This window comes from Nelumbo lutea, chromosome 6, assembly GCF_056320005.1.
Source record: "Nelumbo lutea isolate HS-2025 chromosome 6, American lotus-T2T, whole genome shotgun sequence".
Classification (NCBI taxonomy): Eukaryota; Viridiplantae; Streptophyta; class Magnoliopsida; order Proteales; family Nelumbonaceae; genus Nelumbo; species Nelumbo lutea.
Window position 1 is genome coordinate 7,598,888 of NC_142689.1, and position 16,764 is coordinate 7,615,651.

The following is a 16,764-nucleotide window of genomic DNA, read 5'->3' on the forward strand; positions in this document are numbered from 1 at the left end:
ACAATCAATAACCCTGAACTTTCAAAGGCATACACTTGGCTCCACACCATTAACCAATAATAAAATCACACCATTAACAAAAAAAATGCAAATTATGAATAGAAACAAATTCGCTAAGCTCAGTTTAGAAGGTGCACAAATACACATACGTAGAGTGTAAAACCTTGTATTTTTATATTATTTTATATGTATTTATATTGTACATATTTCTAATTGTATTCCTTCCAAACTGAGCATTAGGAGTTAGGATTTCCATGAACCAAGACCGTCTTTGTCTCCACCAGCCTTTCATCTCATTTGGTTCAGGGGCTGATCTAGATATTCTTGAAACAGTCTTGCTTTTGATTTTTCAATTAAATATATACTAGCGAAGGGGGCCCTGTGTTGTAAGGGCTCACTCATAAACTATCAAGCTCGAGCTTGATTCGAATTAGAGACTTGAGCTCGAGTTCGAGCTCGGCTCGAGTCAAAAGCTTGGAAATTTGAGCTCAGTTACCTTTAATTGTAGGTCTCTCAAGCAGTCGAGGTGCTGATCCGAGGTCTCCCTCAATTGCTGAGGTGCCAAATCAAGGTCTTCCTCAGTTGTTGAAGTATTGAGCTGAGGTTTCTCTAGTAGACGAGGTGTCGAGCTAATGTCTCCCTTAGTTGACAAGGTGTCGAGTTGAGGTTTCCCTTAGTTGTTGAGGTGTTGAGCCGAGATCTCCCTCAGTGACTAAGGTGTCAAGCCAAGGTCTCACTCAATGGTCGAGGTGTCGTCTAACTCAAGCTTGATTCAAATTAGACTTGAGATTCAACTCAGAAGTTCAAGCTCAGTTCGGCTTGAACTTGACTACCTTGATTATAGGTCCCCTAGCAGCCAAGATGCCAAGCTAGAGGTCTCCCTTAGTTGGAGAGAGAGTGTCATTCTTATAATTTATAAGGAGAGAGAGAGAGTGACATTCTTGTATTTTGAAAAAAAAAAGAAAAAGAAAAAAAGAGAGAGATGATAGAGAGTGGCATTCTTGTAATTTCAATGAAAAAATGGTAAAAAATACTGTTAGATTCCATTTACCTCATCCTTAGACCTTCTTATTTACACATTTCAACTTAATATATTTATATGGATATACATGCATACATACATACAATTCTCAGAGATTCTTTTTCTTTTTGGCGATGCGCTCACAACTCACAATGTCCTTCCTATATATTTTAGAAAAAAAAACATTAAGAACAATTTTATATAAATTTATATAGATACATATATGTATATATGTATTTATGTATAATCATACACATTTAAATTAAATCATACGAATGAGCAGCTTGTAAGAATGGATCATATTTGGTGTGGTTTGTCTCAACTCAATCTAAGTGAAATGGGATCATTGAACCTGACTTAAACTCGTACCATTAACAATATCTATGTTATTAAATTTAGAATGATTTTTATTTGTTTGGTTCATAGTTGAAATTGAAATTGAAATCCCTTGGAATTGGAATTGAAATGGTTTATTCCCATCTGTTTGGTTCAGGTGAGAACTAGAATTGAAATCATAATTAACTAGAATGAGATTATCATTCTCAAGGGAGGCAAAGGGAATGGTCATTCCACAAGAGAAAAAAAAAAGATTCTGATTCTGATTTTGCCCAAACAAATAGTTGGAATTCACATGGAACATTCCAATTCTAGTTTTAAACCCCTATTCCTATGAATCAAACGAATCCTTAGGATGTGTTTGGTTGAAATGCAAATTTATTTGCATTAATGTAAACCCATGGTAGTGCAAATTCTGATTTATTTTTATTTCAAAATTTACCTTGTTTTATTTGATTATAGTAAAAAGAAAATAAAATAAGACCTTAAGCAAAATAGAATAAAACCCAATGCAAAATTAAATTAGAATTTGCATTCTTTTCATTTGTACTCCCTTGCATTTATACTAATTCAAATAAAATTGCACTGAAACCAAATGCAGACTTAATGTTAACGATTCTGCATGGATCATTTTTAACCAAAATCTGTTTTAGGATCAAAGCCCAAGCTGATTGGGTGGGGTCAAGGCAGAATTACTAATTAGTAATTATTACTAACATCCCTCGTGGCAGGAGAGCTTTTAGAGGGTTTACTATGGCTGTTGGGGGCCAATAGTTTTTCCTGTTGAGAGAGTTTTTGGGTTGGGTATGTTCACAGCAGTTCATCAATTCACGGGCATACTTTTGTTTTTACTCAAAATAAATCAGAAGGCAATTACTAATTTGCCCACTCTCATGGTAATATGCCCAACCCAAAAACTATTTCAACAAGAAAAGTTATTGGCCTGGTGGCTCAGTTGGTAGGTTCTTTGACTCGTCAGAATAGAGACTTGAGATAAAATCCCACTGTCACCAGGGGTTGGGGTGGTTAAGGGAAAAGGGATGGGCTACCCCTGTTGTGTAGCCCCATGACGAAAAAAAAAAGAAGCTGTTGCCCCCGCCAGCCAAAGTTTTTCTCCTTTAGATGGGGTAGAATAATAAACTTCACCTCGACACGGTCTTATCCCGATCACATAAAGTCTATTTCCAAAAGTCTCAATCCCCCTTTCTTATTAGCAATCACGAGTTTTCTTGTCATTTTTAATCAATACTATTCCCAGATTTCCTTTCTCTACTATTTCACCATACATTTTCTCTGGTCATTTAAGTGGTGTTTGGTTAGGATGTTAACATTATTTTTATATTATTCTCTTATTTCACCATGCATTTTCTCTAGTCACTTAAGTGGTGTTTGGTTAGGATGTTAACTAATAAGTGATACAAAATCACAAGCATGGTTTTCAAAACCAACCGGACCAGAAAATGATAACTGATTCCGTTTTACCCTAGAAATTGTTATTTCACAAAAAATCATTGATTTGATCAATAAACTGCTGACTTGGGCGTTCAAAACGTCTAACGGTTTTGACTATTTTTTTTGTTAGAATGGGCCATTCGACCTGAGATTTACTTAAAAACCTTGATCACAAGTGTTCATTGTACTGTAACGTTCTAATGGTAAAATTATGTTGACGTGGTATTTAATGTGATTTATTTTGAAAATACTGATAAAAGTATGCATGTGTCAATTTCAAATGATTATGATAATAATTTAAGTGTTGTTAAAAATTCCATCATTTATTAAAACACCCCTACAGCTTTACAAATTTACTTAAACATATCCTATAATTTTCATTTTATTAAAACACCTTTTAAGTGTTGTTAAAAAATCCATCATTTACTAAAACACCCTCTATAGTTTCATAGATTTACTTAAACCCATCATATAGTTTTCATTTTACTAAAATACCGCTTATATTTTGCAACCTAGTTACTTAATCGACCTTTCATCATGAACTATTTGTTTTGCCATATGAAAATAGTAAGGTGATCACCTAAACTAAGTGGAAAATGTTTAAAGGCATGAACCTATAGTTGTTTATTCCAAAAGTACCCCTAAATTGAGTGCAAAATGTTTAAGGGTATGGATCCATGGTTGTTTACTCCAAAAGTACCCTAACACTTTTTTTTTTTGTGTGTAGAAAATAAAATTGACCAAATGGATAAAAATAGAGTGGTTATCTATGTTTTAGTAGGAATGAAAATGGCATTTTTGTTTTTAGTTTCTTTGATTAAATTTATTTGAATGAATGCTAATGCAAAAACTATCACTTTTCACTTTCATTTAAAGGTTGATCAAGTAAATTGATTGCAAATTATAGGGGATGTTTTAGTAAAATTATAAAACTATAGGGGATGTTTTAGTAAATGATGCTAAATTAAATCATTTATTTCTCTTTCAACCTAACGACCTGGTTTCAAATCTTATGACTTGTAGTTTATATCAATATATCAATGTTTTTACCTTGTAATTGAATTGGACACTCAAATTGGTACTGACATGTTACCTAGACAAAATGTTTCAACTAAAATAATTTCGTTGTCTTGGTCAACAACCAAATGATCTTATTGGTTAAACCACTGACCTATTTGATGAGGTTAACATGTTATGTATAGGACATTAGTTTTTTTTTTCCTTTTTTTTGGTATTTTAGCCATTTACATCATCATCAACAACAACAACAACAACAACAACAACAACAAAACAATAATAATAATAATAATAATAATAATAATAATAATAATAATAATAATAATTCTCATTTTGTGCACATTTTTTGTTTAATATGATGAAAATATAATATTAAAGACATGCTAAATTTTATAATATTTTCTATATTTTATTTTATTATTTAATCCACGATATCATAAATTGAATTATCTAACTAGAGGGAAATGTGATCCCAATCACTTTTTAAAATATTGGTTTTTATCAATGCTTTTTATCCTAAAGTCAAATCAATTGGTCAGATTGGTTGACCTATCACTCGACTAGGATTTGAAGTCCATTTACTATAAGTTGCTTGCGTAAAAAAAATCCATTGACTTGATCAATAACACTATGACCAATAGGGCTTTTCATAAGAAGCCCCAACCCGACCAAACCGATCAACCCGGACCGACCCAACCCGAGTCGGTCGGGTTTTCATCAGCACCGATCGGTTTTGGGTTGTACAAATTTATAAACCGATGGTTCGGGTCAGTTTTTCGGTTTTCTTTGTGTGAAAACCGAATCCGACCCAACCCGGCCCGAATCGAATTAGTTCCTACTTAACTAAGTTGTCTCTATCCTAATTCCTAATTACAACCTAACCTAGTCTTCTAGTTAGGAATAACATTAATGGCAAGTATTGTAAGACAACTAAACAAGGATTTTTTTTGGAAAAGTTTAAAGAAAAGAATCAAAGGATTCTAGTTTCTATAGTCTTTTACACCAAATAGGCAACCAATTAGGTAATTACAATTAGAATTAGGTGTCATTTTTTACTTACATTAGAACTTAGAAAGTTTCTTGAAATATACAAAATTCAGTATTCTTTCTCTAATACAGTTTGACTTTCTATTTTCTTGATAACTTCTGTCTTCTATTATAATTCTAACTTGGTCCGCCCCCCTTAACCGAAATTGACCCAAACCGACCCAACCTGACTCAAACCGATCAGGTCGGTTTTGCTTAACACTGGGTCGATTTCGGTTTCCATCTCAGGTAACCCGACCGGGTCGGGTTGGTTGGAAAAACCTCAGTAAACCAACCCAACCCGACTCGTGAACAACCCTAATGACCAAGCTAATTAAACCAATGAACTACTTGACCCAGTAGTGAGGTCATGGATTATACATTATTTATATTTTTCTTTTGATTCTATCAATAATAAAAATAATTTTTATTTATCATATTTATTTTTTAGCATGATGAACATATAATATTAGAGATGTGCCATATTTTTCCTAAAAAATTTCCATGATTTCTTACAACTTATAATATTTTTATCTATTTTAAAATTTTTATTATTTAATTATGACATCATAGGTTAACCCATTTGACTTAGATGGTTGAACTATTGACCCACCACATGAATTGAAAATCATTTTGCTTTTGGGTCAATTTCAAATTTTGAATCCACTTCTATCATTAGTAAAAATATACTTATTTTTCACACTTATTTTTGTTTAATATGAAGAATATATAGTATTAGAGATGTGTCCAAAATTTTATATAAATTATCTTTTTTTTTCCTATGTTTTATCTACTTTAAAATTTTAGTGTTTAATGATGGAATTTTTGGTCACCTATTTGATCTAAAAGACTGAACTGCTTACCCGCCACCTGAAAACACTGGTTTTGTTTTTAGGTTAATTGATTTTTTTTTTGTACTTTTGAATTATTGTTCATGAATTTAATTAGTGAAGTTTAATATTGAGAAACATAGGTACCTAAAATATGGGATTTAAAGAGAGAGAATGGGAATTAATGCCTTAAATATGAGACTTAAAGAAGCAATAGAATGAACTGAATAATAGTATTCAAGTTACAAGTTTTTCCCTCCCAATAGAAATGAATCAATTTCAAAAAGAGAGGAATTCTGGTCAAGAAAAAGTACAGAAGCCATGGGAGTTGTTCTCACTTTTTATAGTAGTATAGATATAGATATAGATACTAGATACTATTTCCAGCTTTCTTTTTGGTGAAGTATTTCTGCTTTTCTTTCTCTACTTGTTTCACCATGAACTATTTTACCGTCCTTTTCTATCAAACATTGGAATGACTCAAGGTCAGCTCCTCTAGTGGACTCAATTATAAATTATATGTCTTCTACTCCTTTCACTTAGCCATCTCAACATTCCTTATTGATCGCCATCCAAAAGTAGAACCAGATGATCTTTATCATTTGATCACCGCATTTTATTAGAATTCCTAGCTTTTAATGGTCATTCAAGTTGGAATAATTTAACCAATGCAAGGTTATGTAGCTTACTAAATTCAGGATTAAAATAAATCTCAATTCCACTCATTGATAGTTGATACTTCACTTACCTCAACCTAAGGCAAGGCATTGTCTATGAACCACATAAGAGAAAACAAAACTCAATTCCACTCCCCCACGCCAATCTAGCAGACCCTCTCCATAGTGAAAGAATCTGGTTTAACATTCTCCTGTTGCAACTTACCCAAGTAGCTCAGAGCCTCATTCACCTCTCTGTTCGTTATTCAAATACCAAGAACCATAAATCCGGATAATTTCAATTCCATGGTTTTAAAATGCACATTCAGATCATCAAGAAGATCATTCCATTAGATGATGTGCATGATTCAACAGTGTTTACATCATAGAGCATAAATGCTATTTACATTTATCCCGTTTTCTGGGAAATAGTAAATATTCATCAAGCTTGGAAGATGTCTTGTATGCAAATTATAAAGATTGCTAACCAAGCTAATGAATGACCCAGAACAATAGGTCTGGCTAAAACTAAAAAGGTAGGTTACATGACTGAAGTATGTTCTATTTAGATCCATTTTGTACCATCATTGTTCATGACCAATCACCAATAATCCATACAAGAACAAGATCCATTCTTAAAATGGTGGAACCTGATTGTATCCCTCACGACTATTTCTCTAATGAAAATTTCAGAAAGGAGTTTAAAGGCTGAGTGGCAATCTCCACAGATTCGAAGGTTCTTAACTATACGTATAGTCATATTAGGACTAAAGTTGATCAAGCCAAATGCTAAGGCTAACTTCTCACTGTGATAAGAAACAATAGTTTCCTTCTCTTCCTCATCTATATCAAATGGCACGTGGGTTGTATCAGGGACATATCCAGCAGCCTTCAGTCGTCTGGTCATATCCTCAAGCATTAACTTGATCTCTTTGGCTTGAGGGTGTGATCTGTCACTTGCCAAAAACTGGTGTATACTGCCATTAAACTCTATATAGCTCCAACCTGATGGTTTTTGGATGCCCTTATCTTCCATCTGTTTCCTCACTCTTCTAGCTTCTTCCCATTGGTTTACATCAGCAAACATGTTAGACAACAAAACATAACGAGCCCCATGATCAGGATCCAACTCAAGGAGTTTCTTACCTGCAATTTCACTCATTTCAACATTTTGATGAATTCTGCAAGCACCCAAGAGAGCTCTCCATATTACTGAGTTTGCTTCAAATGGCATTTCCTGGATAAAGTCATGGGCCTCCTTCAAATGTCCACCTCGCCCCAGAAGATCAACCATGCAACCATAATGCTCAATTTGTGGCTTAATTCCATAATCCTTTAACATGGATTCAAATATTTTCTTACCCTCTTCAATTAGACCCCCGTGACTGCAAGCACATAAAACTCCGACAAAGGTAACTACATCTGGTCTTAAATGAGCTGACTCGATTTCTCCAAAGATTGTCATAGCAGTCCTACCAAGTCCATGCTGAGCAAGACCACTGACCATGGAGTTGAACAGAGAGATGGTCCTTGATTTTGCAGGAGTTCCTTGAAAAATCTCAAGGGCAAGCTCTATGCTTCCACATTTTGCATACATGTCTACAATGGCTGTACTAAGAATTGCATTTTTTTCAATCATCCTATCTTCTATGTATTGATAATGAAGCCTTCTGCCAATCTCAAGAGCACCTAATTGGGCACAGGCTGAAAGAACAGCAACCAAAGTGACTTCATCTGGTTTCAAGCCTACACCCTCCATTTCTGCGAAAAGTTCCAATGCCTCATTGTACCACCCTAATTGAGAATAACCACTAATAATGGCTGTCCAAGAAATCAAGTCCCTGTCACCCATCTGGTCGAAAAGTTGGCGAGCAGTGAGAATTTCTCCACACCTAGCATAACCAGACACCATTGAACTCCACGCCGGAGTGCTTTTCCTACTCCCCATTGTATTGAACACTGTATTTGCCATATCCATCATTCCACACTTCGCATACATATCAATAAGAGCATTTGTTAATAAAACGTTGTTCTCGTATATATCCAGACTCTTGACAACCAAGAGATGGATATTTTTCCCAGTCTTCGGATCGTTCAACGTGGAACAAACAGACAATAAAGCAACGATAGTGAATTCATCGGGATCAATACCCGAAATCCGCATTTGTCCAAAGAGATCCAATGCATCAGCAGGCTGACCCCCTCGAGCATAGCCACCGATCAATGTATTGTAAGAAACACGATCTCTCTGACAACTTTTGCTGAATAGAAGACGAGCACAATCCAGGTACCCGAAACTTGAATACAAATGGATGAGAGAGTTATTAACAAAGACATCTGACTCGAACCCGTTCTTTATTATGTGACAATGAATCCCTCGCCCTGACTCAACACTGGACAACCTTGCACAAGAATTCAATAAAAAGGGGTATGTGAAGTTGTTCGGAGAGACGACGCCTTCAGCAACCATAGACTTGTACAGAGCGATGGCCTCACGAGGGGATTCGCTGCGAGAGTAACCTCTGATCACGGTGTTCCAGATGAACAGGTTGGGTCGATCAATTTGCGAGAGAAGAAGTCGAGCATGATCAAGAGCATCCCGTGAACTGGAGAGAGCAAAGAAGGAGATCAGTCTGCTCAAAGAGAAAATGTTGTGGTTGAGGCCTTTGAGGATGAGTTGAGCGTGGATTTGCAGTGCTTGTTTGATGGATTTGCATGATTCTAGGAGATAAACAAGTGATGGGTTTTCAAGATTGAATTTTTTCCCGGTAAGCATCAGCTAGCCCCAAAAATTGAACTTTACTATTTACATCGACGAACGAAAAGGGTTTTTATCTGGCCATCAAAATGTGATGGCCTGGCCCCGCCACGTAGATTTGGTTGGGTTGGCGGGAAAAAGTTGAAGATGGGAATTGGAAGAACTACAGAAATAGAAGAAAAACCCTAACAAGCCCCGAACTTGAGCAACAGGACGGTGACGTTTTGGGACTTCCGGTTAAAGCAGGCGTACACCAAAACCCCGGAAAAGATATGGAAGATGAAAAGCCTTCAACAGTCATCTGCACAGTGGTAGCCATGGATCACACGAGCTTCTGCTACAGAGTATGCTCTGTCTGCGAGAGGACACTTCCGGAGAAAAGTACCCCTGCTCTCTGCAAATCCTGTGATTTCAATGTCTTCAATCCAGGCTCCTCTAGTTCGAAACGTCTCTACCGTGTTCTCGTTAAGTATTCTATTTCTGCTGCTGCTTTCCATATATTCCGTTGTTTTAGTCCAGACTCTTGAGGCATTGCTTCCTGGATGGGTGGCAGTAAACAATTGGGCCTTTGCCTGTTTTGCAGTGTTCCGTTGCGACGGATGAGAAAGTTTTCGTAGTGATATGCTTCGATAGGGCTGCTAGGGTTCTCTTTGGTTGCTCTGCAGATGAATTTTTCGACTTCGCCAAGCTTAACCCATTTGCAGGTACTCATTCCCTTGGCTTGAAAACTTGGAAATAAATAAATAAAAGAAAAAAAAAAGACAAAATTGATTGCGACCATTTGCAGGTGTGACTGCTGGTAAAGTGCTGGAGGGAGAGATGTTCCGAATGACGCTGTCCAAACCAAGGAACGGCAACGCACGGCACCTGCGTGTCACTTCTGTTGTTCCTTTACGCTCAAACTTCCGTCCAGCTATTGAGACCTTGAAGAGTTTATATGGAGTTGGAGCTGGTATTAGTTCATTCTAATGTGCTCTGTTATTATTTCCGAGATCTGGTACACATCTCTCAATGCCGATTCTTCTGTAAGTTATCAGTGGTTGTGGTGAACTTTTTACTTTGGTATTGCATACTATGGATGTGGTGAACTGACTGAATCCTGGTCTATTTTTCCCACTAGAGACTGTGGATATGCCCTTAAATGTTTCTAGGATCAAATTTTCTTTAAAACTCCAATTCTAAAGAACTATTGATTTATTTTTTGCTCTTCCTGGATTTTCCTAATGGTTTTCTTGGGATTAAACACACACAAAAAAAAAAAAAACAGTTGAAATTAGGTGCTCTTGGCAAGCCAAACGATGGAAAGAAAAAGGAGAATGTAACTTGTAAAAACAAGATTTTTAGTATGCTGTACAAGAAACAATGGACTCTCTCTCTCACCCATTCCCCAACCACCATCTGTTTCTCCTCTTTTAGTGTTGATCACAGCTTCAATTGTGAAGATCATTTCATTATGGCTTGCACTCAATTTTTGGAATCACTTATGTCTAAGATGAATAGATGTCAGAAAAGAAAAACAAGTATAAATCAGATTATTTCTAGAGAACAAAAAATCAAGTATGACACCAAATTATCGAAGTCAAACATTAAAAAAGATAGAACTCCTAAGCGGTGCAGGTGTAGGGGTAAGTTTCACCATTGAAGTTATCATATAGCACTTTTCCTCATTAACTCAGAATTTTGTTGTAATTCTCCGAAAAGGCAATCGACCTCAATTACTTTTTTGTAGTTATTAAAACTTTAGCACAGAAGAAAGCAACTTTAAAATATAAAGGAAACTATTACTTGATATTAACTAGTTCCAGAACCATAAATGTAGTAATTTTTGCTTCTTTTATTCATTTGAGTAGGATATAATTTTCAAAGGTCGAATTCAAGAATTACTTTATTAGTCCATCACACTCTTCCTAAGCATGAAGTAGTCCTTTAATAGTCAAATTCCTCCGCTCAAGACTGAAAACTACAATGAATTTGGGCAAATATTCACAAGTCTTGAGACTTGAGAGAGCTCAGCTCAGTGGGGGGAGAAAAACCATATCATGGTTGCATCAAAACCCGTCATCTTTAAGGCGGCAAACAAGAGGTGCCATCAATAAAGGAGGCAACTGTGGCTTGCATGGTTGGGGTCATCACATATCAGCAACCTCATTTTCTGGTGCCTGGGTAAGGTCACCCTGGGTCCACCTCCTCAGCATCTCCAGTGCAGCCCTAGGCTGATCCATAGGGACCATGTGACCGGCATCATGAACCTGTTCCACCACACAACCATAATATAAATCAATTTATACAGTTGAGACACATTCTCCACTTACAAATAGATATTTCTAACAGTTATCTGGGTGGAAGAGTTGTGGCTGAACCTTGAGGAAACTAAGAGGCCCATAGCTTTTCAACAGTCCTGCTTCTTCACCATCGACTATAAATGGAGTAATACGAGATGCTATAAATTCTTGCTGACCAGACCATTCCATGGCATGGACCCACCTAGAGTTCCCTGCACAATATACATAAACCGCTTTTAACTGACATTCTTAATGAACAATAAGCGTGCTATCAAGTAATGAAAAGGATGACTTGTTATCTCAAACCAAGGAACTTACCAATCCAGTTGCATATGAGATCATATTCTCCAGCATACACTAGTAACTTGATTCCATCTTCTAGAAGAGCAGGGATACCAACTTCCAGATTCCTCATCCAGTCCATCATCATGGCCTGATAGACAGTAGGGCTACATGATACAAATTCAATGTCCCCAACTCCAAGAGCTTCCCTTACAGACTTCTGGTTCAGGAATTCTTCCATATTTGAGAAATCATAACATAGCCTCTCCTCACATTTCTTTCTGATATCATAGTACTGCAGATTGAAGACAAGACAATGTTAGCCAAAGACATGAATATGGTGTTGCAAACGTAAAAGAGATAAGATAGATATATATGTGCTTCCTTACATTCGTATCACCAATAAGGCTCATGATCCTGTTGAATATGTTGTTGCAAATAAGATATGATGCCGCACATGATATTTTACCATCAGTGCCTGAAATAACGCTTCCATCATTAGATCAAATAAAATGCCTCTTGGCAGCATTATCCTACCAAAAGTACTTGGCTGCTTCTGATGTTTATTAGTTATTGCTTTAAATGAAGGGCCAATATGGACTTGTATGTCAAAATAACTTTAAGGACTGTAACTACCAATGTGAGAAAAATGAGCAGATGAAGTCTCAGTAGAGAAGAATTACCACAAAGCTTTATTGACATTTCACAAGCTGGTAGCAACTTGTTAATACTTTCGTAGTCAGATTCTTTAATTATTCCCATGTTCAATGCATAATCTGTGTATGCTCGGTACTGGATTGCTGGATGGGTAAGCCCATTGCCAATGGCAAATCCCTGTTCGAACATTTCCAGTTTATACAAGTCAAGAAAGAAAGCTGAACCAATGAAATATGACTCAATCTTTTATAATTGCAGTTGTACCTTCAGGTTGATATGGATCCCTTCTTTAGCTTTGTTTCCTTGGTGAACACGAGCGGCAAAAGCAGGGACGTAGTGCCCAGCATATGACTCCCCAGTTATGTAGAAGTCATTATTCACAAACCGAGGATGCTTAGAAAAAAACGCCTAGCATCAAGAACAAAAATCCAATGTCAAGTTCAGGTTATTATTTGTCAACCAAACAAACTGTAAGCATCCATGAGTAAAATTTTTCCCTTTTGTCAGTGTTTTTCTTTTCCTTGTTCTCTTTTTCTCAGGGGAGGGGGGAGCTCCAAGCTGAACACTCAATAGTTAGACCAAAGGAACTTTCTGTTCTTCTTTTCAGATGAGGCACCAGTGGTTGGAACTTCGAAGGAAATGACCTTAAAGTACACCCACTTCTATAATGTTTAGAACAGTAAAACATCAGGAGTAATAAAATAGACCTGCAAGAAATCATATAGATCATTGCTAACACCCTCTTCATTGTGACGGAGATCACGCTTATCAGAACTGTAACTAAACCCAGTTCCAGTAGGCTGGTCAACATACAGAAGATTCGATGCCTGCAGAAAGAAAATGGAAATTAACCTAAAGCTCCAACATAACCAGTAAGTTTGTATTTACAAAGCTTTGACACAGACAAACATATATGCAGGAACCAACAAAGTTCACATCTCTTAGCACTGTTCAGTTTTATCAATTGCATCCCCTTGCTATGAAGTAAGAGAGAGAAAGCAAATGATGCTTGTTTCCAATATTAAAAGGTTCCCTTTCCCTACTTTTTCCTTCAAACCAAACATAGCCTAAAGGAAAAAACTAAACGACATCAATGAAGATAAAGAGTATGGTATTATGGCAAATATCTTATTACACCGAAGATATATCTAACTCTAACTCAGATTGATCAAAGAAGGAAGTGAGTGGAAATAACTGTACATACCATGTCCCATCCATATTCGTTCCAGACAAGGGATAGATTATTTGCAATGGTGAAAGGCCCATTTTCATAGAAAAGAGCTATTTCACTGCTACATCCTGGTCCTCCAGTCAACCATATGACAACAGGATCCCTCTTGCTGTTCCTCGATTGGAAGAAAAAGTAGAACATCCTAGAAAGGGGATCATCACAGTATTAAGAACAACTATGTAATCAAATCATGATTGTCCTGGGTTTTCAATTCAGACCTTACAAGTAGATGTTGAATTAGTTGATTTGAATTACCTTGCTTTGTTAGTGTTTTAGTAAATAAAGTTACCAAGGAGTTTGTGAGCACCTTGGGATGAAGCTGAAGACTGAAGTTGGGTTGATTATATTCTCAAATATTTTATTATTTAATTATTTTGTCCAGGCAATAAGTTATTTATTTTAACCATATATATAATTATCTATTTATACTATATGATATATATTTTATAAATATAAAAACCGAAAAATTGAACCGAATTAACCGACTGGTTCGGTTTAATTTCGATTTAACACTTCTTGAAAATCGAAGGAACCAATTCGGCTTCAAATATGTGCCCACGGTTCGGTTTGGTTAAGCACCCCTAAAATAATACCAAGCGGCAAGCCTGAAACTTTCCAAGTAATTCATGTCATGAAAATAAACCACCAATTGCTTTTGCTTAAATCCCAATTGAGAGTTTGAGACTTAAGAAGTTGGGCTGATCATTTTCAACCTGGTCCAGTCCTCACACCAGGACTGGGCCTGGGCCTGGGTCTGGCCCCCATCAGGCCTAAAATTTATTTATGAAGCAGAACTGAAAGAAATTACTTCTGTTTCTGTTGATGGTGGTTGGATGAATGAAGAAAGTATGAACCAGTTGGATGGAATGGATAATGGATGAGGGATGAACGACTAACTACCTGGCGGCGTGGGAGTGCTGAAGGCGATAGTATCCAGCATAGTGACCGAGATCTTCAGCGGTAACTTCAGGTTCAGGGTCGGCAAGATTTGGGAATTTAAACCTTTTCTCGATGAGCTTCGGAGCAACTGCAACCGAAGAGTCATCAATCACTTCAACGGCGTCTTTAGGGAGCAGATTGAGCTCCCGGATTAGCTTTTCTGCTTGTGCTTTTGGAAAATTTTCCCTTGAAGAAGGAAGGCGAATGTCATTATTAGGAATTGTTGCAGAAGAGAGACAAGATGGAAGAAGAAGAAGAAAAAGAGAAAGAAACATAAAACAGAGATTCTTCTCCATTAATTAATTTCTTCTCGGTTATTGGGTAGAGTGAGAACGAGAGGGAAAGATCACTGGATCAGTATTCAGTGGGAATGGGGGACTTAAAAAACTACGAAGGGAACCAAGCACCTGACATAGCTGATAAAGCGGGACGAACGGATTGTGGACCGGGAAATGTGATTCAAATAAAAGAAAGAATAGAACAGTTGCTGGGAGAAACGAAACGTGCAAGCGAGAGAGCGAGACAGGGAGACTCTTCTTGCAGTCAGCAACTAACGTTGTTCGCTTCTACTTCTCAGTTCTTACTTCTAGGCGGAACCCGGAACTCGGAAAGTAGGACTCGGACAACAAGCGGAGCAGTGAACAGAAGATCTTACTTGCGAAACTCCAGTGGGATGCACTTGTATGACACGTGGTAAATTATAACTATTTTAGATTTTAGTAACTAATGGTTCTGCTCCGTTTGGGAGGAGTGTGCAAATGCCGGTTTTTACTGGTGTTTGGTAAAAAAAATGCATTTATGTACCGAATGCATTCAAAGTGTGGTAGTATATTATAATAGGATAAAATATAAAACCCTTCCCTCAAGTTTCTGAAAGTTTCATTTTAACAAAAACCTCCCCTATAGTTTTGAAAATTCTTGAAGTTGTCTCCCATTTTATTATTATATCTATCAATTAAGATGGAAATTTATTAAAATATTCCAAAAAATATTTTTTAATTTTTAACTCAAAAAATACCCTAAAGAGTAAAGTAATTTAATTTTGTAAACTCATTATGATTGAGTGAAGTCTAAAAGGGCAAATCTGACATTTTGATTATATTGAAAGATTTCTTAACTAATAAAGGCAATATTGTAACTTCAAAGTCTTTATTTTAGAAACAATAATATATTTTTTTTTCTTGATAATGAATGGGACAATGATAGAAAGGAGGTAACTACAGGATTTTTCAAAATTATAGGGGAGATTTTTGTTAAAATGAAACTTCAGGGGAGGTTTTCATCATTGTTAGAAACCTCAGGGGAGGTTTTTATATTTTACCCTATTATAAAAGCCTTTGATGATGATGAAGCGGGAATGAATTGGGCTTGGATGAAACCATAAAATGCCTGTTTGGTTTTGTGGGCGTTTATTGAAAAAAAGCCGCCACATCAATGACACATAGGCATTGGTGTTTATTGCATATGAAGTAAAATGAAACAACTGTTTGGTTTCACCATTTATTTAATAAATGGTAGAAAGCTAAAACACTTTGATTTTTGTGCATAGGGCATTTGGAGAAATGTCAAATTCTTGTTTCCCCCAACGTTCTTGCACTTCTCGAAACTAAATGCTGATGTGCCACACTTTAATGGGTATTAATCTGAGTTACTTGAGCTTGACTTGATAAACACTGGAAGTTGAATTTGAACTTCGTAATATCTAGGTCTAAAAGGCTTATAAGATGAGCCTAATTGAGTATGTAATATTAATTTATTTATAATTGTCAACTCCAATTAGTCGAGTTCAAGTCAAGTTTTGAGCTCTAAACTTTCAATTCAAAGCGAATACGAATAGTCCAATTCTCATACTCGAATCGACTCCACTACATCCCTACCTCTTAGGTTATGTTTGGTTTGAAGGAAAAGGTACCTATACAAGGTTTGTAAAGATTTTCCTATCTTTCCTTTCATTTCCCTATTTTTTTTTTCCTTCAAACTAAACACAGCCTTGGTAAATAACATGACAAGCCAAAAACAAGGGAAATCAGAAATTGTTAAATGTGGTGCGTCCTTTTACATGTTAATGACAGGCCAAAAACAATTTTAAGGCTTAGTTTGAAAGGAATACAAATACTAATATACAGAGTTCAAAATCTTGTATTTTGTATGTACTTGCACTATACATATTTGAATATGTATTCTTTGAAAGAATACAAATACAAATATGTACAGTGCAAAACCTTATATTCTGTATGTATTTGCACTGTACATATTTGTATTTGTACTCCTTCCAAA

The 16,764-nt window shown here is 36.2% G+C and overlaps 2 protein-coding genes and 1 pseudogene across 3 annotated transcripts; 1 reads left to right on the forward strand and 2 right to left on the reverse strand.

The window, feature by feature from the left end:
• Window positions 1-6,939: 6,939 nt before the first annotated feature.
• On the reverse strand, window positions 6,940-9,114 carry LOC148847124 (pentatricopeptide repeat-containing protein At5g66520 pseudogene; annotated as a pseudogene).
• A 254-nt stretch (window positions 9,115-9,368) lies between these two features.
• On the forward strand, window positions 9,369-12,923 carry LOC148847125 (replication factor-A carboxy-terminal domain protein). 2 transcript variants are annotated; one of them, XR_016101365.1, is made up of 4 exons: window positions 9,369-9,560; window positions 9,680-9,800; window positions 9,884-10,121; window positions 12,576-12,923. XR_016101365.1 is itself a non-coding variant. In XM_088952230.1 (3 exons), the coding sequence occupies exons 1-3, from the start codon at window positions 9,369-9,371 to the stop codon at window positions 10,063-10,065; spliced, it is 495 nt and encodes a 164-aa protein (XP_088808356.1). In that variant the 3' UTR covers window positions 10,066-10,293. The 2 variants fall into 2 exon arrangements, 1 of the variants encoding a protein (XP_088808356.1); XM_088952230.1 differs by lacking the exon at window positions 12,576-12,923 and having other exon boundaries at window positions 9,884-10,293.
• Window positions 10,911-15,107, reverse strand: LOC148847126 (serine carboxypeptidase-like). The gene is made up of 9 exons (XM_088952229.1): window positions 14,449-15,107; window positions 13,522-13,690; window positions 13,025-13,144; window positions 12,582-12,725; window positions 12,344-12,494; window positions 12,050-12,138; window positions 11,697-11,955; window positions 11,457-11,590; window positions 10,911-11,345 (listed from the first exon to the last, which is right to left on the reverse strand). Exons 1-9 carry the CDS (start codon window positions 14,781-14,783, stop codon window positions 11,226-11,228), a joined length of 1,521 nt encoding a protein of 506 aa, XP_088808355.1. The 5' UTR covers window positions 14,784-15,107; the 3' UTR covers window positions 10,911-11,225.
• Between the last annotated feature and the right edge of the window lie 1,657 nt (window positions 15,108-16,764).

Bases quoted from the DNA above. Each gene is read 5' to 3' on its own strand.
- LOC148847125 (XM_088952230.1), top strand. From the start codon at position 9,369: ATGGAAGATGAAAAGCCTTCAACAGTCATCTGCACAGTGGTAGCCATG. The intron at 9,561-9,679 runs GTTAAGTATTCT...CCTGTTTTGCAG, and splicing joins AACGTCTCTACCGTGTTCTC to TGTTCCGTTGCGACGGATGA. The intron at 9,801-9,883 runs GTACTCATTCCC...GACCATTTGCAG, and splicing joins CAAGCTTAACCCATTTGCAG to GTGTGACTGCTGGTAAAGTG.
- LOC148847126 (XM_088952229.1), bottom strand. From the start codon at position 14,783: ATGGAGAAGAATCTCTGTTTTATGTTTCTTTCTCTTTTTCTTCTTCTT. The intron at 13,145-13,521 runs GTATGTACAGTT...TTCTTTCTGCAG, and splicing joins ACGAATATGGATGGGACATG to GCATCGAATCTTCTGTATGT. The intron at 11,591-11,696 runs GTAAGTTCCTTG...TATATTGTGCAG, and splicing joins TCTCATATGCAACTGGATTG to GGAACTCTAGGTGGGTCCAT.